At 47.9% G+C, this 24370-nt stretch overlaps 1 protein-coding gene across 4 annotated transcripts in view; it reads left to right on the top strand.

Moving 5' to 3' along the window:
- The window catches only part of ASCC2 (activating signal cointegrator 1 complex subunit 2), a 34392-nt gene extending 10393 nt beyond the window's left edge, over positions 1-23999 (top strand). For all 4 annotated transcript variants that reach the window (XM_041420463.1, XM_041420461.1, XM_041420460.1 and 1 more), the window contains exons 2-19: positions 1762-1857; positions 3383-3541; positions 3880-4050; positions 5956-6085; positions 7898-7965; positions 8396-8506; positions 9447-9559; positions 10600-10674; positions 11210-11317; positions 12380-12448; positions 13062-13136; positions 13550-13727; positions 14293-14507; positions 16016-16135; positions 19713-19934; positions 21698-21806; positions 22298-22374; positions 23109-23999. In XM_041420463.1, the coding sequence (XP_041276397.1) occupies positions 1777-1857; positions 3383-3541; positions 3880-4050; positions 5956-6085; positions 7898-7965; positions 8396-8506; positions 9447-9559; positions 10600-10674; positions 11210-11317; positions 12380-12448; positions 13062-13136; positions 13550-13727; positions 14293-14507; positions 16016-16135; positions 19713-19934; positions 21698-21806; positions 22298-22374; positions 23109-23277 (2250 nt within the window). In that variant the 5' untranslated portion in view covers positions 1762-1776 and the 3' untranslated portion in view covers positions 23278-23999. The remainder of the gene's footprint in view (positions 1-1761; positions 1858-3382; positions 3542-3879; positions 4051-5955; positions 6086-7897; positions 7966-8395; positions 8507-9446; positions 9560-10599; positions 10675-11209; positions 11318-12379; positions 12449-13061; positions 13137-13549; positions 13728-14292; positions 14508-16015; positions 16136-19712; positions 19935-21697; positions 21807-22297; positions 22375-23108) is intronic.
- Positions 24000-24370: the final 371 nt, after the last annotated feature.

Below are 24370 nucleotides of genomic sequence, written 5' to 3'. Positions count from 1 at the left end.
CTGCCCATGGTGAGGGGTGGAATGGGATGAGCTTTAAGATCCCTTCCAACCTAAACCATTCCATGAATCCATGCTGCAGCATTCCCTGTGCCAGCTGTGCTGGGGTGGCTGCCTCATCCTCAGCAGCACCACCTCACCCTGGATGTCTCCATGGATGTGCACAACAGTGGGAATTGCAAGGCAGGGATCATTTCTGGCGCTGAGAAAATAAATTTCCATGGGAAAATAAGTTTCCCTGGTTCGTTGTGTTCTTTGTCTTGCTCTTCCACTGTACCTGAAATCACCAGGCACTGCAGATTAATCATGGGCTTCTGGTTTAGACCAAAGTTCTTTATGGGGAGAAAACCTTCTGAGAGTGATCAGGAATTATTCTCTGTTGAAGTTATCCCATACTCAGGTTTATTCCCTTCTCTGGCTGAACAAGCTTTTGGGCAGGGCTTCTGTCTCTTTTAGGATGTTTTTGACTTGGACTGGAGATTTTGGTGCCTTCCAGGCTTGAGATGAGACACTGTGTTGCAAACACACATTTCTATGTGCAGCTTTCAGAATGACTAAAAATTTTAAGAGCCAAATTAAATATATGATGAAACTGAACTGAAAGCCAGCTTGGCTTAGTCTGCTAAAAAGCTTTGGGTTTTGGGTTTTTTTTTTTCCCAAAGAAATTGTTCATCATAAAGTAATAGTTGCTCCTGTCAACATTCTAATTTTTAAACTCCTTGGAAAGACAGAATTATTTTTAGTTTTCTAAGATGTGGGTCTTGCTGTTGCTCTGCTGTATTATTTTAATTGAGCTCTAAAATGTTAGATTACAGAATTTTTGCCTAAATCTGTAGGTGCCAGGTTTATGGAATGAAAAATGTTATTTTTTCACTTGCTGTCTAAACCATGACCCCACTCCTGAATCAGAGTTGTTCAGCTTTAGAGACACTGCTCTTGTTTTAATTGTTATTCAGCCCAGGTGATGTGACTGCAATTAAACATGGATCTGAGGAGATGTGTGGTTTTCTTAATAAGAGCTGAAGTTTTTAGTACCATTTTGCAGAGCTCATAACCCCCTAAAGAATTCAAAAGCACTTTTAACCTTCAGCTTTCATTTTTTGTAAGTCTGAACTTTTTAAGAGGGTCCATAACATTCTTTCTATTGAGTTCTCTAATATTTATAGTTAACTTGTAGTTAATTTCAGAAAGTTAATTGAAACATTTCTGAGCCCACAAACGCTGTTGAAGATGAAGCTCTGGTTTTGTGAGCACATGGGAATTGGCAGGAGTGGGGAAGGCTTTTGTAGGCTCAGCCTGTGTCCCTTGTCTGGCTGAGTGATGTGGGATTCTGCACACAGGCACCAAAAATACTCTTGTAAAGCATAGGCAAGGTCCCTGCAGTTTGTGGCCTCCAGAGAGACACTGCAAGTGTTGAAAGAGGCTGCAAAGGCCAGAGTTCAGCACAGCTCTTCAGCAACCCCATTTAAATATCTAATTTCCATATTAAACGTAGTCCCCAAATGTGTTTTGTTGTCCTGGAAGATATCTGTGGCCTTTCAGTAAGGAACAGGGATGAAAGTTTAGCACCACATTCCAGATTTCCTCTGATACGTGTCCAGGATCCCTCAGAATTTGGCATTTTGGTGGGGTATAAATTGTTGGGCATAAATGTATTCCCAGCCAGTGTGTGTGTTACAGCAGGGCTGCAGTCTCTTTTGTTCTGCTGTTGCCTGACTGACCTTGTAAAGTGCATCCTGTGCTGCTTTTGTTTGCTGAGGACAGGAACAAGCCACCAGGATGCCAGCATTGCCTCTGGACGAGCTCCAGCTGACAGAAAGGGATCCCAAGACAGGGAAGCTGAGAACTCTACCAGCACTGGTGAGCTCTGTTTTTTTTCTGAAAGCCTAACAGCCTTCAATAAATCATTGTCTTATACTGAGGCTTGGTCTGGGATTAGATTCCTGTCTGTGACAGGAATGGCTGGAGCTGTGTTGGGCGGTTTAGGTGGAGATCAGGAAAAGGCTCTTCTCCAGAGGGTGCTGGCACTGCCCAGGCTCCCCAGGGAATGGGCACGGCCCCGAGGCTGCCAGAGCTCCAGGAGCCTTTGGACAGCGCTGCCAGGGATGGACAGGGTGGGGTTGTTGGGGGTCTGGGCAGGGACAGGGCTGGGCTGGATGATCCTGTGGGTGCCTTCCAGCTCAGGATATTTGGTGAGCCTGTGAAATTTGTTCAGCCTGCTTGTTAAAGGATTTTTTAACATGTTCACATAGTTGAGTTTTCATTTACCCACCATAAGAAAAACCCAAAACATGAGACCCAAACTTACTGTGTTCAACATCTGGAGTAAACTGTGTTTTCCCAGCACAACTCCCTCTCTTGAGTCTGTAACCTCTGCTGCAGTGGAGGGATGCTCAGGGAGTTTTTGCAAGCTCTGCCTCAAATTTAGCTCTGAGCTGTGGCACTGGGATTCATCCCTAGTGCCTTCAGCTTGATGAAACCAGAAATGTAACCCACAGAAACCCTTTTCTCCCAGAAATAAGGCCTGAAGAGAGCCTTTTGGATGTGTTGCAGGAATGGGACTGTCAGTGCTGCTCACTCCTGAGGAGCTTTACCCTGAGCACACGTGTGGGATAAGGCAGAGCCCAAACCTGCTGCTCATTGAATTCTCCTTTAGGGTGGGTGTATTTGGACAAAGCCTGTTCAGTTACCTTTGGGAAAGGTAGCAAAGTGTTTGGGTCTTTGATGGTTGTGTCAGTTTGAGTTCATGGAGTATTGTGCAAGAACCAGTTCAGAGGAAAAAGAGAGAGTTCAAAGGCATGCCAGGAAGCTCCTGCTCTTTGTTTTGATGGTGTGGGAGGATTGCTTTGTCAGGCTTTGGTTAAGAGAAAGTAAGGAGCAACAACTGCCAAATTATCAAGGTCTGAAAATGTTGCTCATAAAGAAAGATACAAACCCGCTGCCTTGAAAGGCTAGAAAATGGGAAGTTACCATGTTCCAGCTATTAGAACTACAGTGACAATACAAGGAGTAATTGGTTCAAACTGACATTTAGGTTAGATATTGGGCAGGAATTGTTCCCTGTGAAGGTGGGGAGGTCCTGGCACATGGTGCCCAGAGAAGCTGTGGCTGTCCCTGGATCCCTGGCAGTGCCCAAGGTCAGGCTGGATGGAGCTTGGGGACAGTGGAAGGTGTCCCTGCGCTTGACAGGGGTGGAACTGGATGAGCTTTAGGGTCCCTTCCTACACAAACCATTCTGAGATTCTATAATGTCAAGTTGTATTAAAAGGTAGCTTTGTGTTTCCTGGATTTTCCTGGAATCTGCTCAATCCTAAGCAGATGGTAACTGGGCATTCCTGTCACTTGGTCTGGAGTTCTTATACAGTGTTTCTTTGACTTTCTGCAGCACCCAGAAATTAAAGCAGATCGGTCGTTCGTGCTGTACAAACCCCCTCCTGCCATCAGGGACCCTGCTCTGGTGGAGGAATTCCTGGAGCGAGCAAAATTCATTGCAGATGACCTGAACTGGCTTCTGGCTTTGCCCCATGACAAATTCTGGTGCCAGGTAATCATTGCCTTTTTTCTGAAGATACAGTGTAAACATCTAGGTGATGTAAAAGCCATGAGCCTTACATCATTTTCATAAAGATTTGTTTATGCTTATTATGTCATGCAGGAAACATTTAATTTCCATTACTGCACCTTAGAATGCAAAGAAAGTATTTCCCTAAGGATTTTCCATTGGGAATTTTAAGAGTTGGCTTGTATTTGATGGATATGGGAGTCCTTTTCATGGGCCTGAGTGTTTTAGATTGCTTTAAATTTAACTGGGCTGCTCAGGAGCACGACCTTTGAAGGTGTGACATTCCCTCCTTCCCGTTTTCCTGCCTTTCCTTGTGCCAGGTGATATTTGATGAGAGCCTGCAGAAGTGTTTGGATTCCTTCCTGCGCTCCGCCCCTCGCAAGTTCGATGTGCTGTGGGATTGCCACCCGGAGGTGCATGAGCTGCAGAAATGCCTCCATCGCAGTGTCTTCCTCACCTTTCTCAGGATGTCCACCCACAAGGAGTCCAAGGTGAATATTCCCATGCCTTGCAGGTGCTCCAGGCTGTGTGATTTAGGAAAAAAGGAGAAATTAATGATTTTCTTCTGGCACGACATTCCTCTCCGGGTTGATTTTATCGGCTGGGTTCTCAGAGTGGAGATGATAACACTCGGAGCCGAAGTATCCAAACTATGCAGTGATTCCTTGGTTGATTGCTTCCATCTCCTTCCTCAGTAATAGCAGGTTATCAATGTGTAGTCGTTGGATATGTCATGGTAAGAGGAGAGAGAGCATGCTGGCCATTGTGTGGTCACATGGAACAGGCTCTTCAGGCCATCAGTTCCCGAGTGTTCACTCCCTCAGGGCCACGTGGTGCCACAAAATTCCTGCTAATATTTGTGTCTCCATAAACTTGCCTCAAGTTTTGGACGTACAGTGAAATCTCTCTAAATTACTGTTATCTTGGCATCATCAAGCATTCAGCCTGGAGAAGAGAAGGCTCCAGGGAGATCTTACAACCCCTTCCAGGGCCTAAAGGGGCTCCAGGAGATCTGGAGAGGGACGTGGGACAAGACAAGGGGGAATGGTTTTACCCTGCCAGAGAAGAGGGTCAGATGGGATATTGGGGAGGAATTGTTCCCTGGCAGGGTGGCACAGGGTGCCCAGAGTAGCTGTGGCTGCCTCTGGATCCCTGGAAGTATTGAAGGCCAGGCTGGAGGGGGCTTGGAGCAACCTAGGCTAGTGGAAAATGTCCCTGCCCATGGCAGGGAGTGGTACTGGATGGGCTTTAAGGCCCCTTCCCACCAAAACCATTCTGAGATTCTATAATTAAAAGACATCCTCATCACAAATTGTGTGAGTGCAACTAGTGCAGCTCCTGTCTGGAGCTATGGGATTTTCACTAGGCCTTTGGGCAGGTTGAGTAAGGCACCTTGTGTTTCAGCAGTCACTGGATCTCCTCATTGGTTCATCATGTGTTAGGGCTGTGTCGATTCTCTTGCTTATCACAGTGGTGACGTTCAGGATGTTTTGAGGGTAAGGCCTGGGAGTGGAGGACTGGGACAGCAGGATGAAGGAATGCTGGAGCCTGCAGCTGGCACCACTTCAGCAGAAGTACCCAACACCTCTGTGGTGTCTTTCATTGCAGGATCTGATTAAACCTCACCACTCGGAGAGGCAGGCCAGCATTTGAAACCATTTTCTAGTTGAGTGATCTGCAGGGAATGAATAGTCCATTGTCATGCAGGAGTCAGCAGGAGTTCTGGAAAGGGAACCTGGCCAGCACTGAGCCCCATCCCTCTGCTTCAGCAGGGAGAATGTGCCCTGCCTTTCACTGGGATTGAAAACATTTGCTGTCACCGGCAAACCGGGCTTCTGAAAATCCAAAGTCTCATTTCAACTGCCTGTTTCTCATTGTCAGACAATGGAATTTTTCTCATCCGGAATTTTGTAAGAAATGCCTTCAGTGTGATGAGTTTTTGGCAATGTTCAGCAGTCAGCATGTAGAGCTGCAGCTCTGGGGTTTCTCCCTGCCTGTCCCTGATTCTGTGGTCTCTGGTGCTGGGTGCAAGAACCTCAGGCTGTCCCTGTGCCTGGTTACTCATTCCTGCTTCTGAGCTGTTTTGATATCAGGGTGGGAACTGGGGACCTGTAGGGAGATTTTTTGTAAAACTTCTAGGTAGATTAATTCACCTGCTGGTGAAGGGATCAGTGGGGTGCCTGGTGTGGCAGGGACAGGATTGTGGGAATAGATGGCTTCACTAGGCTAGTGGAAAGCAGAGTTGCTGTTTCAAGCAGAGTTGCTGCCTTCTGTGTAATAAATTCCTTAATACACCTTTGAGAGATGTTTTTTACAGGTGCCATTATAATGTGGAGTTACTGCAGAGTAAGATGTGGATTATCCTTTAAATTACTTTTTTTTTTCTGTCTTTGTAGGATCATTTTATCACTCCCTCTGTCTTTGGAAAAATTATTTACAATAACTTCCTGTTCGATATCCCCAAGATTCTGGATCTCTGTGTCCTTTTTGGGAAAGGAAATGGGCTCCTGCTCCAGAAGATGATTGGTCAGTAAAAGACAAGGAACTACTTGCTATGTTTAGGCTTTTGCTTGTATGACAAGTGACTTACTAGGGTTTATACCAGTGGAACTGCTCTGAAAATTAATTGTTCAGTAGCACCTAAGATCTGTCATTTCTAGACCAGATTGTGATTTTCTTTTTTTCATGGACACTTTGCTTGTTCCAAGGAAAGCTTCATGTCCTGCTTTGCTGCCCTGAGCTAGGCTCATGTTGTTAGACATAAACCTAGGCTCAGTGGTTTCCTGGACCAATTGAATGTGTCCACAGCCCTTGTAAGAGGAGTGTGGGGCTCTGTAAAACCCTGGTAGAGATGGGAAAGGGTGAGGAGGGTTGGGAGACGGGCACAGTCCAGCTGTGAGTGCTGTTGTTCCCAGAGCTGGGAGCCAAGTGAAACATTCAGTGTGAGGTAATCACTGCTATGGCAAGTGGGAGAACCTGAAACTTCAGTGCAGGCATTGATGTATCCAGAGTTTCCAAGCCACAAACACTTCAGAGCCTTGCTCAAGCTGTGCTTATCCCTGGATTTCTGTGTCTGTACACATGGCCTTAGTGGTGAGTACACAGGGAGGAACATGGATGCTATGGGGTGGAGATGGAGCATATTGATTTAGCTTCTCTATTTATCCTGTGCTCCCTTCCCAGTCCTGTGATCTTTAACATCACCTGAGTGGAAGAATATCTACCCTTGGATTAAGTGAGCTCTTCCTGAATTCTAACCCACTTTGTCTGCAGCTCATGGGACAAAGGTTTTCCATTTCTTTGGTAGTATTTTTTTGTCTCATTTCCAAGTTCACTCACATGAGAAGTGTTAGAGATCATGTGGTGCAGACAGATTTCCAGCCAGAAAATCTTAGATAAACCTTTGCATTTTTAATCTTTTTATCCTTTTTCAGTAGCTTCTGCTCTAAATTCCTCTGTCAAGCCTCAGAGATGGAAAGCAGGCATGACAAGATAGATGCTTCACTTTCAGATGCGAAGCTTAGATTATCTGGGTCTTAAAATATTCCAAAAGAGACCTAAGTAATGAAACCTCCTTTGAATTATGCTCTGGAGTGCCACACAATCATGCTGCATGCAGGTCACCAAAGATTTGCTCACCTGATTATTTCACTATGTCATGACAGTAATGGCGTGAGCAGTTCCGGTGTGTAATTCATAACTTCAGAAACTTGAGGTTCTTCTCAGGGTGCAAATTTATCTGAAACTTGTCTCATAGCTCTGTCCTTGCTGGAGAACTCTTAATTTTCATAATCTGAACTGTAATTCCCAGGAAAATAGGAGCCTCAGTGCTTGCTTGGTGAGGATTTATGGCATGGCATTACTCAGTGGAGTATTTTGTACAGATAATGGAGTCCTAGTAATATAATAGCAGGTGTTACTAAAGCCTCATTACCTTTAAGAAATATTCGGCAGCACATCTCCTGGTATGTGCTGAACTGTTATCAGTAATTAAAAGTCAACTCCAGTTGTCAAATAAAGGAACTGGGGTTGTTCAGTGATAGTATTTGCATTATTCATTGATTCAGCCCCTGGAGCATGAATCATCTGACATCTCATCTGTTCTGCTCTGATGAGCATATTCCCATTGCTGGATCTCCAGTGGCATTGAAGAGCTGGTGGATCAGCTTTTTGGAAGCAGGGCTGTGCATGAGCTCAGGAGTGAGGGTGGGCTGTGTCCCACATGGTCAGTAAGTGTCTGGGGGTGTCAGCAATAACACAAGTACCATTTTCTGCTGCAAATTTCCTCGTTAGCATCAATGTCTGAACTGATGGAAATGCTCTCTTTTCACTTTTCAGGGAATATCTTCACTCAGCAGCCCAGTTACTTCAGTGATCTTGAAGAAACTCTGCCCACTGTCCTCCAGGTACCGCTTTCCTGCTGGGATTTCATTGGAACTGTGGCATAGCTTGGAAAGGGAACATTGTGGGTGGGCAGAATGTGTTTAATGCAATCATGGAATATCCTCAATTGGAAGGCACCCACAGGAATTGTCAAGCCAAACCCCTGGCCCTGCACAGGCCCCCCAACAATCCCACTCATTATCCAAACACTCCTTGAGCTCTGACCACCCTCTGGGGAAAGAACTTTCCCTAATATCCAGCCTAAACCTCCCCTGACTTCGCTGTTTCTCCCTTTCCCTAGTTTGTTAATGTGTGTCAGGGAGGTTTTGAACCTTTATCTAAAATTATTACTTGATTACTCTTCCCTCCCACCCTCCTTCATCTTCTGGCCTTCTCTGCTGTGTCCCACTGCTGGCTCTTGTCTGTTAACACTGCCCTGTTCTCCTGATTTAGGTGTTCAACAATATTTTGCACAAGTGTGGTTTGCAGTGTGAAGGGGCCTCTGCTGAGCCACAGAAACTGGAAGAGAAAGTCAGTGTGACTGCAGGGAACATGCCCCTCCAGGTAGGAGTGAACTCTCTGTACTCCTGCAGGCTGAACAGACCACAGAGGATCATTCTGTTCCCAAAGCTCCTACAGCTCGTGGTTCTGTGCCATTGTTGCACTCTTTGTCCTGGCACATGATGATAAAACCTTTCCACCATGAGCTCATTCGTTTCAGCCATATCCTTTGGAACATGGATAGTTTTAAACCTTTTTTGCTTTACCAGCTTATAAATAATGTAACAGAATATCTGACAGAAGTCTCCACCTAACCCTGGAGGTCGTAAGAGCTGATTTTTTTCCTTCAGAAATGTGTGTTTTAACAACAGTGTAATTTAACTGCAGTTAATTAAGAGGAGTTTATGTGCTGGGGGCTGTACAAAGACAGTGAAAGGGTCCTCTGCAAAACCTTAATTTTTCAGTTTTTGTGGGACCAAACTATCAGTTCAAACTATGATTTATGGATAAGTGATAGTTTGAAAGTGTAGTTTAGTGTGTCATTCAGTTTGTGTCAGCTGCCTTGGAAATGCAGCTTGCCCTGGACCAGACTGCTGAAAACATCCCTTTGATTCCCATGTTTCCTGTGTTCCCTTTGATTCCCATGTTTCCCGTGTTCCCTTTGATTCCCATGTTTCTGCTGTGCAGTGCTTCATGAAAAGTGCTGCATGGGGAAGAATTCAATGTGTGGAGGATGTTTTGAGGGCAAAGCCACTGTCCAGAGCAGGATCTGGTGAAATCTCCCAGGATCTTTAATGAAAGCAGACAGTTGGGATTGCATTCTAGATCTTTAAACAAACATTAGGAGTTCTGGGAGAAATGTTGTTTCTGCCCCCAGACCCTGTAACAGGTTTATGGTTGATACAGACTGTGCAGTCAGGAAGAGGCCTGGCCCCAATATTTTGTGTTCCTGCTGGGAAAACTTGCCTGGCTCTTCCCTGGGTAACTGCTCTTTCCCTCTCAGGAGCTGAAGGACATTGTGCTGTATTTATGTGACACCTGCACAACTCTCTGGGCCTTTCTTGATGTCTTTCCCTTGGCTTGCCAGACGTTCCAAAAACATGAGTTTTGTTACAGGTACGTCTTGCAGTGCAGCGTTTGTCCTGGCCATGTAAAAATACTGAATGTGCCACTGTGTCCTGTCCCATTGTTAGATGAGGAGACAGATTTGATGCAGAGGCTGCTGGGTTCTCTCTGACAGGAATGCAGCATAATAAATACATGGATAAAGGGATGTGTGGATTTTCTGTTCTATGTCTGTTGTTGTCTAGGAGTGATCCTAGAGCCAGGCATCCATGAGAATTTCCAGTCAGCTGAACAGTACTGAGTGTGCTCTGGGAAGGGTGGAGAGGGACCAGTTATGGACAAAAAGAACTGCCTGCTGTAGGACCCAAAGCAAGGGAAGCAGAAAATATTTCAGAGAAATACTTCTTCAAGGTCTAAAAACAAATGCCTTTGCTGTTATGCCCAAGTTTTATGCTAGAGAATGCTAGAAATCTCAGTGAGGTTTAGCAAAAGCTGTGTGGCTGGGAGAGGGTGACAAGGTATGAGAGGGAACAGCATCAAGCTGTGCCATGGGAGGTTCAGGCTGGTGTGTTCCAGGAACATTTCTGCCTGGAAAGGGCTGTCCAGCCATGGCACAGCTGCCCAGGGCAGTGGAGTCCCCATCCCTGGAGGGATTTAACAGCCAGCTGGATGTGGCACTTGGGGACATGGTATGTAGTGGCCTTGGCAGTGCTGGGGAATGGTTGGACCCAATGCTCTCAGGGGGCTTGTCCAACATGCAGGTTTCTGTGATTCTGAGAGTGTTGGGTCTTTGCAGGCTGCAGATCTGTGTTGGGGGTTTTTCTGGGTTGTGCAGATGGTTCTGATCAGCACCAGAATGCTCTCAAATGCTTTTCTACCTCTTCAAAGACCTGTTTGTGATTTCTTTAGAGTGCTGTTCTTTTTCTGTGGTGTGTTTGCTTGTGTTCTGGGGCAAAAATACCAAAATGAGGTGATGCTCATGGGTACTGCTGGTGAGGAGGGTTTAATGAAATCAGCCATTTGTTCTGCCTTTTAGCAAATGACTTTTGGAACCTCAGCTGACAGGTACAGGTTTGTTCCCCTTTGTACAGATTAGCTTCATTTTATGAACTGGCAATTCCTGAGCTGGAATCTGCAATCAAGAAGAGGCATTATGAAGATAACAGGTGAGAATTCCTGCAAAGGCTTCCTTTGGATCTTCAGTGAGGCTTCCCAGGGCTTGGTTAAAAATTCACTTCATGCTGCTTTACCCATCCCTGAGGAGCCTGGCTGTTTTTTATGCTGCTTCAAAGGGCTCTGAAGAGATGACTTCTGTAATAGCAAATTTTCCTGGGCAGTGGGGTGACGAATCATTTTTAGTGCTGTGTTAGAAGGAATTTGATGGGAGGTGCATTCAAATTGTAACAAAGTGTGAGAACATGACTGATATCTCTGTGTAGCTCAGTCTCACTGTAAGGCACAGGCTGTGCTGGTACAGTGGGGGTCTCGTGTGGGGAGCTGCCAGAACAATTGGGATTGAAACCAGCTTTATTTGGAGCATGGATTTTCCTTAATGACCATGAAATGTGTCTAATATCTGGTCTTTGCAGCAAGGAGATGATCACCCTAATGAAATTCTTCTGCTAGAGGATTAACTCTGGCATAAAGGTGTGTTACAGGTTCTTGTGCTGACACCAACAGTGTCTTTTGCTCTCTCTGAAGTGTTTTTGCTGATTTGTGGAGGAGGATTTCGCACTCCAGAAAGAAGATGATAGAGGTTTTTCACATCCTGGTAAACCAAGTCTGTCTGCAGCCCATCCTAGAGAGCAGGTATTGGCACTTGGCTCTGTGCTACTCGCCAATTACTTGATTGCTGTGTGGGAGAAATTGTTTCTCATTTACAAATTTACTGGAGAAAATGAACAGAAACTGCTATTTGTATTGGGATTGTAGCCAAAGACTTGGCTAAGGTCAAATTCTGTTGTCTGTGTATCAGGAATGTTCAGATGGAGCTGATTGGTCCAGAACCTCTGTGGTGAGCTGGGTCCAATGAGCTTTCTGACCTCAGTGTGTGGCTTCTGCAAAGTGTGATCATGTGTAACACCTAGAGACCTGATTGTGACTTTCCAGGACCTGGAGGTCCAACAATGCAGATGGAGAGAGACTGTTTTACAGGGGCTTGGAGTGACATGACACAGGGAATGGCTTCCCACTGCTAGAGGGCAGGGTTAGATGGGATATTGGGAAGGAATTGTTCCCTGGGAGGGTGGCCAGGCCCTGGCACAGGGTGCCCAGAGCAGCTGGGCATCCCTGGCAGTGCCCAAGGCCAGGTTGGATGGGGCTTGGAGCGACCTGGGCTAGTAGAAGGTATCCCTGCCCATGGCAGGGGGTGGAACTGGATGGGCTTTCAGGTCCCTTCCCATTCAAAGGTGCCTTGGAACAAGGCTTGGAGCCTCAGCGGTACCCAGGGATTTGGGCACTGAGGCTGCAACAGGAGTTTGCTTGGCAGGTGTTCTTGCACAGGTGACCGCAAACTTTCTGGAAAGTTCACTGGTGTAATCCAAAGACATCATAAAGGCACAATTACAAAAGCTCTGCACACCATTTTCTGCTCACTGCAAGTCTGAGGCATCAAACTATTTATAAAGTCTGTCTGAAAACTTGTAATTCTAGGTGTGATACAGCTTTAGATCGAAGTGCTGAAATGTTTGCTGAAGCCTTAAAAACCACTTGCTTCCATTTGACTCTTTGCTCCTGTGAAAGCCAAATGTGGCCTGAAATCTCTCTTCAAATGGGGCTCTCCCTTGCTGTGTGAATGTGAGTGGCTTGGCTGGTGGGACCAAACGTTGGCAGATGTGTCTCTGAGTGTTCACTGTGCTGTGTCTCCTGCAGCTGTGAGAATATTCAGCCATATATTGAGGAATTTCTGCAGATCTTCACCTCTGTGCTTCAGGAAAGGAGGTGAGTCTGACTGGCAAGAGGCCCGAGGGGGCTCTGCTCCTTCCTCTGCCATTCTTTACAGCAGAATTGCCTGAGGCAGCATTACGAGGCATTTGGGAGTCAGAAATCGTTGTAAGTAGTTGGGAGAAGTGCAGTGAGAGGATTTCAGCCTGCAGCACAGACCCTGGCACTGAGAAATGCTATTCTTCACTCCCTTTAATCCAGCCTCTCAAAGAAGAGAAGAGCAATTTAGCCATTAGCTGCCTTGACAAGTTTGGCTGTTATTACTGATCTGTGCTTTCCAGCTGGGCTGACCAGAAAAATATTAAACATGAATGCTGGAGATGCAAAGAAGGTGGCAGAACTGGGAATTCCATCTTGTCCTCCTGCCCATGCTGACATTCTAAGCATGTTCACGTGGTAAAGCAGATATTCCCTGTAATGCAGCACTGGGTTCCAGCCCTCACACCTCAGGAGTGTTGCTGTGGTGTAGTGGGACCAAAATCAGGCATGGCTGGAATCCAGCATTGGGTGAGAGGTTCTCTGTTCCTACCTGAGCACTGAGGCAGTCAGAGAGGCACAGTAGTGGTAATTAATTGAGCTCCACTGATTAAACTTGCTCCTGTGTTTTCAGATTTCTCCGTGACTACGATGAGCTGTTCCCTGTTGAGGATGACGTGAGTCTGCTGCAGCAGGCATCCTCTGCACTGTATCCTTGGGCTTTGCACTCCTGGCTGCTCTTGGATTCCTTCACACCAGCGACATTTCTGCCTCTGGTTAAGCTGCATGACTGGCAAGGAGTACTGGAAAGTTTTCCCTTAACAGAAAAAAAAGGATAGGGGGGAGTTGCTGCCCAGAGAAGCTGAGGCTGCCCCATCCCTTAAAGTGTCCAAGGCCAGGCTGGATGGGGCTTGGAGCAACCTGGTCTAATGGAAGTTGTCCTTGCCCATGGCAGGGGGTGGCACAAGATGAGCTTTAAGGTCCCTTCCCACCCAAACCATTCCGTGGTTTTGTGACTGTTGATGCAGGCACAAATTTGGACATCGTTGACAATCCCGTAGTTACTTCAGGGTGATCCCTGAACATGTGCATCCAGAAATGTCCTTAATGCTGTGCTCTTAGAGATGAGACCAGGACAGCCTACATCCTCCAAGCAGTGGAAAGTGCCTGGGAAGGAGTAAACAGGAAAAAAGGACAAGCTGTTAAAGATCCAGCAGCATCCAACAGAGCTTCAGCCATAGTGGAGAGCACCCCTGAGGACAGGGAGGATCCAGGGGCTGCATGTGCTCTGGAGGATGAGGTGGGTACAGCTCTGTGGTGGGACTGGGCTCTGCTCTTCTTGGGGGCTCTGCTCTTCCTGGCCTTCCTCTATCAGTGGGGGCAGGCTTGATTTGCTCAGCTTTGGGGACAGCATGAGATTTGGTGCAATTTCTGACCTTTTCTGGATCTCCATGCTGCCTTGGGAAATGAGACATGAAGCTACACCTGAATCCTGAGTTATCTCTGAGCAAATTGCTTCCAGCTCTCGTGGCTTGGGTTTTCCCTTGCTGGAGATTATTCAAATACTCTGTTTCATCTCTGCAGTTCATGTGCATATTTTTGAAATGCAGAGCTGTTATTTGAGGAAGGGATTCTCCAGGGTGTCCTTGCTGATTCAGGGACTGGCAAAAGTAGCTGTGTGCCCAAATCTGTGTGGGGAACCTCGTGTAGTTTAAACAGCTGATTTCTCTTTTGGCTCCAGTCTTGGACTTGTGTGCTCAAATCCTGACAGCCCAGAGTGCTGCTTTCCCTGTATTTCTGTGCACACTGCCTGCCCTCAGCTCTGTCCCTGCCCAGTGCCCACCAGGTGTGTTTGGTGTCTGCAGTGTGCCGGCGCTGCGGCCGCGCCCGTCGCATGCGTGTCCGGCGTGGAGCTGGACTCCCTGATCTCCCAAGTGAAGGATCTGCTGCCAGATCTTGGAGAGGGATTCATCCTGGCCTGCCTGGAGGAGTATGGATATGACACAGAGCAGGTGATCAACAACATCCTGGAAGAGAAGTTGGTGCCGTGCCTGGATAAGCTGGACCGAAGGATGCAAAGGTGTGGGACAACCTCTGGTTGTTTCTGTCTCACTTAGTTGTTCTCACTGGAGGCTTAACACTTGTAGAGCTCTGAGAATTTGCATATCTGGGGTAGAGAACTGCAGTGAAGACTTCTCATTGTCACTTGTCACCAGTTTTCTGCCCTCCTTGTGTCCCTGCAGAGGAGTGGGACCTTTGCTGCTCAGTGTTAGAGTAGAGCAGGTACTGGGCTGTGTTTTGTGACAGGGGACAAAACCACCTGTACATGAAATGCTGGACTAGACTAGAATATAACAGAATAGAATGCTGGGCAATAGAATACGTTGCCTTCAAAAGTTATTTTGCTGCAGCGTTTGTTACAGCTGTGAAAATCCCAGCTGTCCTGCAGGAAAGGGCATCTTCAGAGGAGCCAATTCAGCTGGAACTCAACCCACAGGGTCAAATATGGTTATTTAACAGGCTTCTGCTTTTTGAGTGAAGATGGGACAATTCTGATCCATTTTTATGTTCCTCTCTGACAAACTTGCCAGGCTTGTCCTACTTTCCTGGATTGGACTGGGGATGGAGGGTTTATAGCTTCTGGCAGGATTGAGCTGTTGGAGTTTGTCTGCAGCTGTGAGTGTGTGTTTGTGCTGCACCAGCAGTTCCTGACAGAGCATCAGGATGTGAATGTGCTGTTTGCTCACATTTCATGGAGTTATGGGCAGACTGTCTCACTGTTGCATTAAAGGAAAGCATCTTTATCGGAAAAATGATGTAAAAAAATCTTAGTTTTGCAACAATCTTTGTGTTCCCACAATCAGATCTGCTGACTTTGGCACAACTGGTGCAGGATGGGCTTTAGGAAGGATTGGTTTTTCTGCAAAGCCAGCAGTTCCACAAGATAGAGCTGCATTTTTTTTCTTCCTGCCTTTTGCATCTTGAAACAAAGCTGCTGGTTCAATAGGAAATGTCAAATTCTGACCCCTGCTGATTTATAGGGGAGCATAGCAGCATTTGCAACTGCCCAGCTGAGCAGTCTGCACCACCAAAATGAATGTCAAAAGTACAGTCTGTTGACTTTCAAGTTGAACAAACATAAACCTGGAACCCTGAGAAAGATTTAACAAGGGAGATAAATATCTTGAAATCAGCAGCAACAAATTATTGGAATTTTTTTCAGCCTGTAATTCATCACACTTAGTGTTTGTCTTCACTGAGTCACTGTGTTGAGACCAGGCAGTCTGTTGAATATTCTGTTGTCCTGCATGGTTTGATAGACTCTGAAATGAACAGAAGAATTTTCTCTTGGCTTTCTGTGAGTTGCTTTAGTTTCCCCTCAAATCCAAGCTTTGGGAAGTGCCATGCTTGTGCCAGAGTGTGGCTGGGAAGGGAAGGGGTTGTGCCCTGTGACTCAGGCAGCACCTCTTGGTGTGCTTGGGGTAGTTTTGGAACTGATGAAAGATAAGGCAAGGACTTAGGGAAGGGAGAGCATTTCTCTTCCTCACTTCCCTTTTGTTTTCATTCTCTCTCCTTGTTTTTTAACAGACAGCTGAAGCCAGACCCTACCCCTCTGGTCAGCTCTCGCTGTAACATTTTCCAGAATGATGAGTTTGATGTTTTCAGTAGGGATGCAGTGGATGTGTCTCGGATCCAGAAAGGCAAGAGGTGAGTGTTGGCACCCAGTCATTAACTCTGCCTGTCAGGAGGAACAAACACCTGGGAACCTGCACATTTATCTCTCCTAAAAACCTCCTGCAGGAATGTTATGGCAGGGGGGAAGGCTTATCAAAAATGTTTCCCACCTGTTTGTCTGGGAAAGTGAAATGAAATATTATGAGGGGGTTGGTTTCACTTAGTGTTTTTCCTAATTGGCTTTCCTGTGTCTGCTGCTGGAGATTGCTCTGCCGAGCTCATTTGTAATGTCAGGCTCTTCCTCCTTGGGCTTAATGTTAAACTTGCACTGAACAACAAACCTTGAAAAGCACCATCCCTGAGCCTGGGATTGTGACTCAGAGCTGAGAATAACTAATGATTTGATCTGGAGCCAAGGGAAGATTCAATATCCATCTACTTCAACATCTGATAACATTCAGTGCCTTAGACTACTTGTGTTGTCCCTGCTGCTGTAAAGCTTCCTGCAGAAGGGCACTTGGACTCGTGGAGTAGTTTGGGTTGGGAGGGACCTTTAAAGGTCATTTAGTCAATCTGCCTGCAATGAGCAGGGATCCCCCTGCCATGAGCAGAGATTTCCACAAAACCCCACCAGTTTTCACTTTGCTTTCTGTCTAACTGGGTGTGTGGTGCTGGCTCCCACTGATGTCAGCTCTATATGTGGTTCCCTTGTTCCAGATTCTTTTAAAACATATCACAGAATCATGGAATGGTTTGGGTTGGAAGGAACTTCAAAGCTCATCTTGTTCCACCCTGTGCCATGGGCAGGGATACCTTCCACTGGACTTAAACACCTCCTTTAACCAGCCAAGGGTGATCTTAATGTTGGGATGTATTTAGACAGCAGATAACTAAAAGTCTGGCTGGAGTTGGAGCCATGTGACCTGAGAGCACCCAGTTAAGGTTTTGGTTGCAAAGTTGCATCAAACTCTAGGAGAAAACCACTTTTGTTCTCAAGTCCAGTGGCCCAGCTTCTCAGAGCAGTGCCACAGTGCTGATCCTGTCTTGGCTGAGCAAGAAAGGAATTCCTTTTCTCTCTGGCCAAGGCCATGACTTTTGTTGTGTCCATAGTGAGAATTCAGAGACAGAACCTTTCTCCTCATGGTGGTGCCTTGCTCTGTGAGACAGGTGCATTGTACAGGTGCTGCATTATCCCTGATTCCCAGAGCCTTGCTGGTTATCCCTGTTTCCCAAAGCCTTGCAGCAGCAGCTGGCCAAGGCCAGAGAGCACTGAGTTCAGCACAGAGCATCCAGTGGCTGGAATATCCTGTTCGGAGCTCCCTCTGCAGATCACTTGGAGAGCTTTGGAAGCTGTAAATCATCGCTGAGCTGGGCTCTGGGATCTGCTGCCATGGCACTGCCCCCCAGGGGTGCCAGCGCTCTTGGAGAAGCTCTCCTCTCTCCTGCTGTAGTTATGTGACCTCCTGGCATTATCCTCTTGCTCCTGCACTTCCTGTTGTCATTTGCCTCCCTTCATTTCAAAACATTTGGGAAAAGTCTGCAGGACTCCAGACATATTAATTGTAGTTTGAGTAGTTTAAAACCTGGAGATCAGCAATGCCCAAAGATGACCATATCCAGCTGAATCCAAGGAAAAGCTGCAGTGCCTGGTCTCCAGGATTTAATATTCAGCACTGATGGTTCACCCCAGTTTTGGGGTAACAGGGCTCTCCAAGCTTAGTCTGAGATCTGCTTTGGATTTGAATTGTATCAAATGTTTAATTTTTTTTTCTCCTTCTAAATACCTTTTGCCCACCAAATTCTCTTGTGTTCGGGGTGCTCTTGCTAAGCCTGGTGCCACCATAGCACTAAAGAGACATAGCAGGTTGTCCTGGACACTCTCAGCATCAGCAGTTTGGGGCAGGGACTGTCCTTGAGAAGGAGAAATCCAGCCAGGATGAGGAGGGAATCAAACACAAGGAAATGAATGTGCCAACATAGACTCTGCTGATCCTGAAAAGTGATGGCACTTGTCTGTGCCTGTCCAGCCCTGGTTGTCAGCTGAGTCTGTCTCCTGGAGCCAGAGCATGCCCTGAGCTCCATAGGACTAGAGGAGCTATCCCACTGTTTTTCCTGGGATTGGTGCCCAGACTGTTTCATGCAGCTCCTCTGCAGTCATCAGACCAGCTCAACAGGAAGCAATTACCAGGTGCTAGGTTCAGGCTCAGCTGAATTCCCACAGGAGGTGTTATCCCAGGGATCCCGGGGTGGGTGAGCTCACCACGTGCTTGGGAGAGCATTGTGCCACCAGTGCAGGCAGTGAGTCATGGCAGAGAGGGAACCAACTCCAGCTGCAAACTTCCTTTGTTTTGAGATTCCAGATGAAATCCAGGCTGCTGGATCACATCCCCTCAGTCTGACCCTTCCTGAGTCACTGCCACTGCCTTGGACAGGTCCTTTCTCTGATAAAATCCACTGATGCTGGGTCCTCCTGGGCTCTGGAGACTGCAGGTTGTCCTGGGAATGCTGGCCAGTGGAATCCCCTGTTGCTTTGCTGTAAATATGTACTTGGCTGGTCTGAAAAATGGGACTTCAGAGCTTATGCTTGTGCAGCTTGAGACACTCAGCAGCTGCTTTTTGATCCCTCTGTTTCTTGCTCTTCCCTTCTATAAAATCACTATCATTTACTTGCCTTCTAAATTTAAAAAAACAAGCTCCAAGAGGTTGAACACAGTCACTCTCTACTGTTTTGTTCTTTGCCTTGGGAGTTGTGTTTATTCTCATTCTCACCTGGTTATTTTTTGGATCTCTCTGTCTATATTTGTCCTTTTCCCCTCGCATTTGTGCTCCATGCACCTTGGCCAAGTTTCACCTGGAATAGGATTGCATTTGGCTTCCTGTGAAAGCTTCCTCTCTGTCTGAAGTGCTAGTGGTGGTCTCCAATTCCTGCTCTTTTTTAGTGGCCAAACAGCCCTGGTACAAATCACCCACCCTGGATCACTCCATCCAGCCCTGGGGCCAGCACAGGAAGGACCTGGAGCTGCTGGAGTGAGACCAGAGGAGGCACCAGGATGATCAGAGGGATGGAGCAGCTCTGCTATGTGGGAAGGCTGGGAGAATTAGGATTGTTCAGCCTGAAGAGAAAGCTCTGAGATGACCTAATTGTGGCCTTCCAGGACCTGAAGGGGCTGACAAGAAAGATGGAAGAGAGACTGTTTACAAGGGCTTGGAGTGACAGGAAAAGGGGGGATGGCTGCCCACTGCCAGAGGGCAGGGACAGAGGGAATATTGGGAAGGAATTGTTCCGTGGGAGGATGGGCAGGCCCTGGTACAGGGTGCCCAGAGCAGCTGTGGCTGCCCCTGGATCCCTGGAAGTGTCCAAAGCCAGGCTGGACATTGGGGCTTGGAGCATCCTGAGCTAGTGGAAGGTGTGAGGGTGGAATAAGATGAGCTTTAAGATCCTTTCCTGCCCAAACCATCCCATGTTTCCATAAACAATCAGGTGGGGTAAGGAGAGCCTGTGGCATTGGGGGTGAGACTGGCACTGCCTCACATTCCCCTGACTAACAGGGGGAAAAGCAGCTCCAAGAGCAGGTTTTAACCCCTGCCTCTTCCTCCCGTCCCCGCGCAGGAGGGAGAAGGACACGACGCGGAGCTTGGTGAATGACAAGCGGCTGGTGGCGGAGCAGCGGCAGCGCTACAGCCAGTACAGCGTGGTGCTGGAGGAGCTGCCCCTGCCCCCGGGAGCCGCCCAGCCCTACCAGGACTACGAGGACGAGTACGACGACACCTACGATGGGAACCAAGTGGGCGCTAACGACGCTGACTCGGATGACGAGCTCATCTCCAGGAGGTGAGTGCTGAGGGGAGGGAGGGAGCCACGGGAGAATCACCACGGAATTCTCTGGCTCCCGCAAACCTGGGAAACGCTGCTCTGGGCTCTGTTCCTCCACGAGGGCTTCTAACCAGCCCTTGCTCTGTTTTCACTGTGATGTGCAAGGAGGAAGGTTTGGGTCTGCCTTTTTCTGTGGATAAGGGAGTGTCTCCATGGCAGGCTATTCCTTGAACAGAAAGTGATGGCACTCTTGAGGCAAAGAACCTCAATGAGAAGTGGCTGTACATAAATACAAACTAAATTCCAGCCAGACCATTCCTAAACTTCAGGAATGTGTTGCAAATGAACACAGAGTGTGCCCAGGATGTTCTCCAGCTTCCACTTGGCCATTGCCTCAACTAGTCAGCAAATCCAAGAGGGGAATTTGCCATGTGTGGAAACTTGTACTCAGCAGTGCCTCTCCTTGGAGAAACTACCCTGCAGCAGGGAAAAACGTCTTGGAAAATCAGTGGAGCTGGGCATCCTAAAATGGCTGGTTAGCAAAGGAAAGCTTCAAAATTTGGGGAATTTTACAACAGACTTTTCCCTGCCAATCCCCTCTGAATACTGACAGCTGGAATCGAGTCCCTGATGGGCTGCACAGCACTCTGCACCATGACTGACAGCTGCACACAATTAGCTTTTGGGAAGCAAAGGGTTAATAGGGATCAAGGCTGGAGAATATTTATTTTAGAAAACATGTGGTTTAAAAGCTGCTTTAACATTTCTGAAAGTGGCCTTTTGAATTCTGATGTATTATGAAGATGTCACCATTCCTAACCTCAAACCAAATGGAAGCTTTGAGGCTCTTTTGTCCCTTTTTTCCTCCTCCTAAAGTGTTGAGAAGCTTCAATTTAAATCCTTTTTGTGTTTTGCCTGTAAGAATGTGGCACCCAGGTGTTTTTCCCTCTCTCAGGTCTCAGTGCCCATAGAAACAATTAGTGGATGTCACGGCTGAAAACTGGATCTGTTGGTTTGGCATAACAAAGGCTTTCCTGGTTTTGCATTTATTTCTTTGGCAGTGGAATGGTGGGGCTGAATTCCAATGGAATTCAAACACAGACACATATTTATGTTAAAGAAGAGTTATACAGGCATGTGTAAATTCTTCCTCCACCCCCAGGCCCTTTGCTGTGCATGTCCAGAGTGATTCATAAAGCCTGATTAATTTCTCCAGGGTTTTCCCCCTGTAGGAAACTGGGGCACAGCAATGGAGCTGGGGCTCCCTGGATAGCCCTGACCAGGCAGAGGGTTTGGAGCACAGCACTGCCTGGGCATGAATGGTTCTGTCCAAATTTGTCTTGTACAACAGGTGCTCCCTGTCTGCTGAGCTAAAGCCTAGCAAAGGATACTCCTCAATATTGCCTTGTGGCTGTGTCTGGATGCCCATTTCTCAAAGAAAGCAGTTGTTTCTGTGGAGAAATTCCTTGTGAGGTTTCAGGGTTGGGTTTTTTTTTTTTTAACTATTATTATAATTTTCAGTGACAATTTCATAGTAAACATTCCCCGGTGGAGACTGTGTGTTTGTTAATTGCTCATAGGAATGTGGAATTAACTCCTGGGTCTCCTGTTGGGTTTTTTTTTGTTTTTTTTTTTTTTTTCAGGAAAATGAAGTCCATGAAATCTGTAGAGTCTCATCTTTTTAAAGACGAGATTAATGCAAACCAAAAGGGATGTGATGTTCAGAGAAATGTTTGTGGCTGTGCTGTTTCTTTTCTAACTATTTGTGTCTTATTTCCCAGGCCATTCACAATTCCTCAGGTCCTGAGACCTAAAGGACAGGAGGAAGGACAGGAGACAGAGGAAGAGGATGAAGAGGAGGAGGAGGAAGCTGAAAAGGAAAGAACAAAGGTGACATTTAGCTGGAGTTGCATTAAAATTTACCATATTTCTTCCCTGCTTTACCTGCAGGTGATGTGGAGCAGATTTCCTGTTTCAGAGAGGGAATCTTTGAGCAGCAGCAGGACTGAGCTGCTGTTCAGTGGCTGCTGGGCTGTGATGTGTCCCCAAGGACAGCTCTCCACTGCTTCCTGCCCTAACTGTGCTGGAGCAGTGACACTTCCTCCTTGGGGAGCTTTAATCTGCTTTATCCCAGAGACAGCAGAGCACTCTGAGGGTCACTGGCACTCTGTTTCCATGGATGTGCTGGGAGCAGCCATGGGGTGGGAAGGTTTCCAGGCAGGTTTTGTGCCAGGTGTTTTGTTTAGAGTCCCTGACGCCAATCCCACTGGTTCAGAGGTAATGAACCAGGAATTTACTCTGTTCCCAACAGAATCCTCTCCTCTCCAGGCTTCTGCACAGTGCTGATGGGTTTCCTGACCTGTTCCCTTGCTTCCTTGTAGGACCACTTTGTGCAGGACCCCGCAGTCCTGCGGGAGAGGGCTGAAGCCAGGCGCCAGGCGTTCCTTGCCAGGAAGGGGTAAGCAAGGATCTCCCTCTGCAGCTCTTTTGCTGCTGGCTGGAATTGTTGGGGGTGTTCCTGCTCCTTGGCATTCCTGTGTGTCAGGGTCCTGCCACAGTGGGGTGAACTTCCTCACCCACCCTTTATTTCAGTGCTGGTTGTTTTATCCCACTGAATAGGGTAGGCATGGCACAGAATCATGGAGTGGTTTGGGTGGGAAGGGATCTTAAAGCCCATCCAGTCCCACCCCCTGCCATGGGCAGGGACACCTCCCACTGTCCCAGGCTGCTCCAAGCCCTGTCCAACCTGGCCTTGGGCACTGCCAGGGATCCAGGGCCAGCCACAGCTGCTCTGGGCACCCTGTGCCAGGGCCTGCCCCCCCTCCCAGGGAACAATTCTCTCTAATAGCCAATCTAAATCTCCCCTATTTCAGCATAAAAGCCATTCCCCCTTGTGTCACTCCAAGCAGCAGAACCCTGTGGAAGACAGGCTCTTGGAGAGCACAACTCCCGGAGCTCCAACAGCTCCCACGGGGATTTTGGGAGTTTCATAGCTGTTTTCAGCTGATGGGCTCAGTGTGTGGAAGGACAGTGGTGGTGTGGCTGATGCTGTTCCTGGGCTGCTGTGGGAGTCCTGGGATGAGGCGAGGCCTGAGGCTGAGCCCCTCACATCCTGGTGTTTGTGGGGATGTGGGATTTCACCCGCAGGAGTGCAGTGTGCCTGTTGTGATGGCCTTGCTCTGTGTCCTCCAGGCACAAGCACGACAGCTCTGCCGTTGTTGGGAACGCCAAGGGCCACGGGCAGAGCCGGGAGACGCTGCAGGAGCGGAGGAAGAAAGAAGCGAACAAAAGCAGCCGAGCCAACCACAACCGCCGGGCCATGGCCGACAGGAAGCGCAGCAAGGGCATGATCCCTTCCTGAGCAGCCCGGGCCGGGCCTGCACCATCCCAGGCCCTGCCCAGGAGGAGGCTCCCTTTCCTCGGCGTTCCCTTTGCTCAGGGGATGGATGTTGTGTGCAATACCGGGCAGCTGGGCTCACACGGAGCTGCATTCCCTGTGGGAGTGCTGCCCGTTCCCGGGAAGGAGCTGCCCTGACTGTGTGTGCCAGTGGCTGCACCCAATACATGGGACAGGCTGCAGCAGCCATTCCTGCCCTTTTGTACTATTTATAATTCAGAGTTTTATTTTCATACTGCCTCCTGCCCACCCTGGAGTGGGCAGCTCCGAGAGCACGGCTTCCATGGAAATGCCTTATCCTGAACTTGAGTTATAAATTGTCCCAGCTTGGAAGGGACCCACAGGGATCACGAGTCCCACTCCTGTCCCTGCCCAGACCCCCAACAACCCCACCCTGTCCATCCCTGGCAGTGCTGTCCAAAGGCTCCTGGAGCTCTGGCAGCCTCGGGGCCGTGCCCATTCCCTGGGGAGCCTGGGCAGTGCCAGCACCCTCTGGGGGAAGAACTTTCCTGATCTCCACCTGAACCTCACCCAACACAGCTCTGTGCTGGCAGAGAAAGGCTCAGGCTGTTCCCACTGCCAACAGACCCACAGGGATTGAGGTGAGTCAGACCTTATGGATTTCTGTCCCTCAAGTGAGGCCTGTGAAAACAGATGGTACAAATAAAAGATGTAGATGTCTTGGTTTTTTTAGGCCTTTACAGACAGTATTGATGAACTTCCTGGTATCCAGTTAGGCTTTGCTTGGTTAAATTACTGGTTAATGTGCCCTGAGTGCCCTCTCCCCACCACACTGTATTTTCTTGCACTGCAGCAGTGCCTGTGGCTGTCACCCCCACAGTGGAAAAATCAGCACTGGTTTGTGCTCCAGGGCAATCCCAGTGCTGCAGGAGCAGTGGGGTGGTAAAGTGGTAGTAGGGTGGTAGTCAGGTCCACACCTTGGTGCCTGGTGTTGTGCAGAGGGCAGGAATGTGACTGGAGCTGCTGTGGGGCAGTTTGCAGAGAAGCAGAAATGCAGCAGAACAGCCACTGCCATGAAATGAGGGGAAGCCCTGAG

The sequence above is a fragment of the Onychostruthus taczanowskii genome, unplaced genomic scaffold, assembly GCF_017590055.1.
Source record: "Onychostruthus taczanowskii isolate IOZ18803 unplaced genomic scaffold, ASM1759005v1 scaffold64, whole genome shotgun sequence".
Lineage (NCBI taxonomy): Eukaryota > Metazoa > Chordata > Aves > Passeriformes > Passeridae > Onychostruthus > Onychostruthus taczanowskii.
Note: the sequence above shows the minus strand (reverse complement) of the source record. Positions and strands in the feature narration are given on the sequence as shown.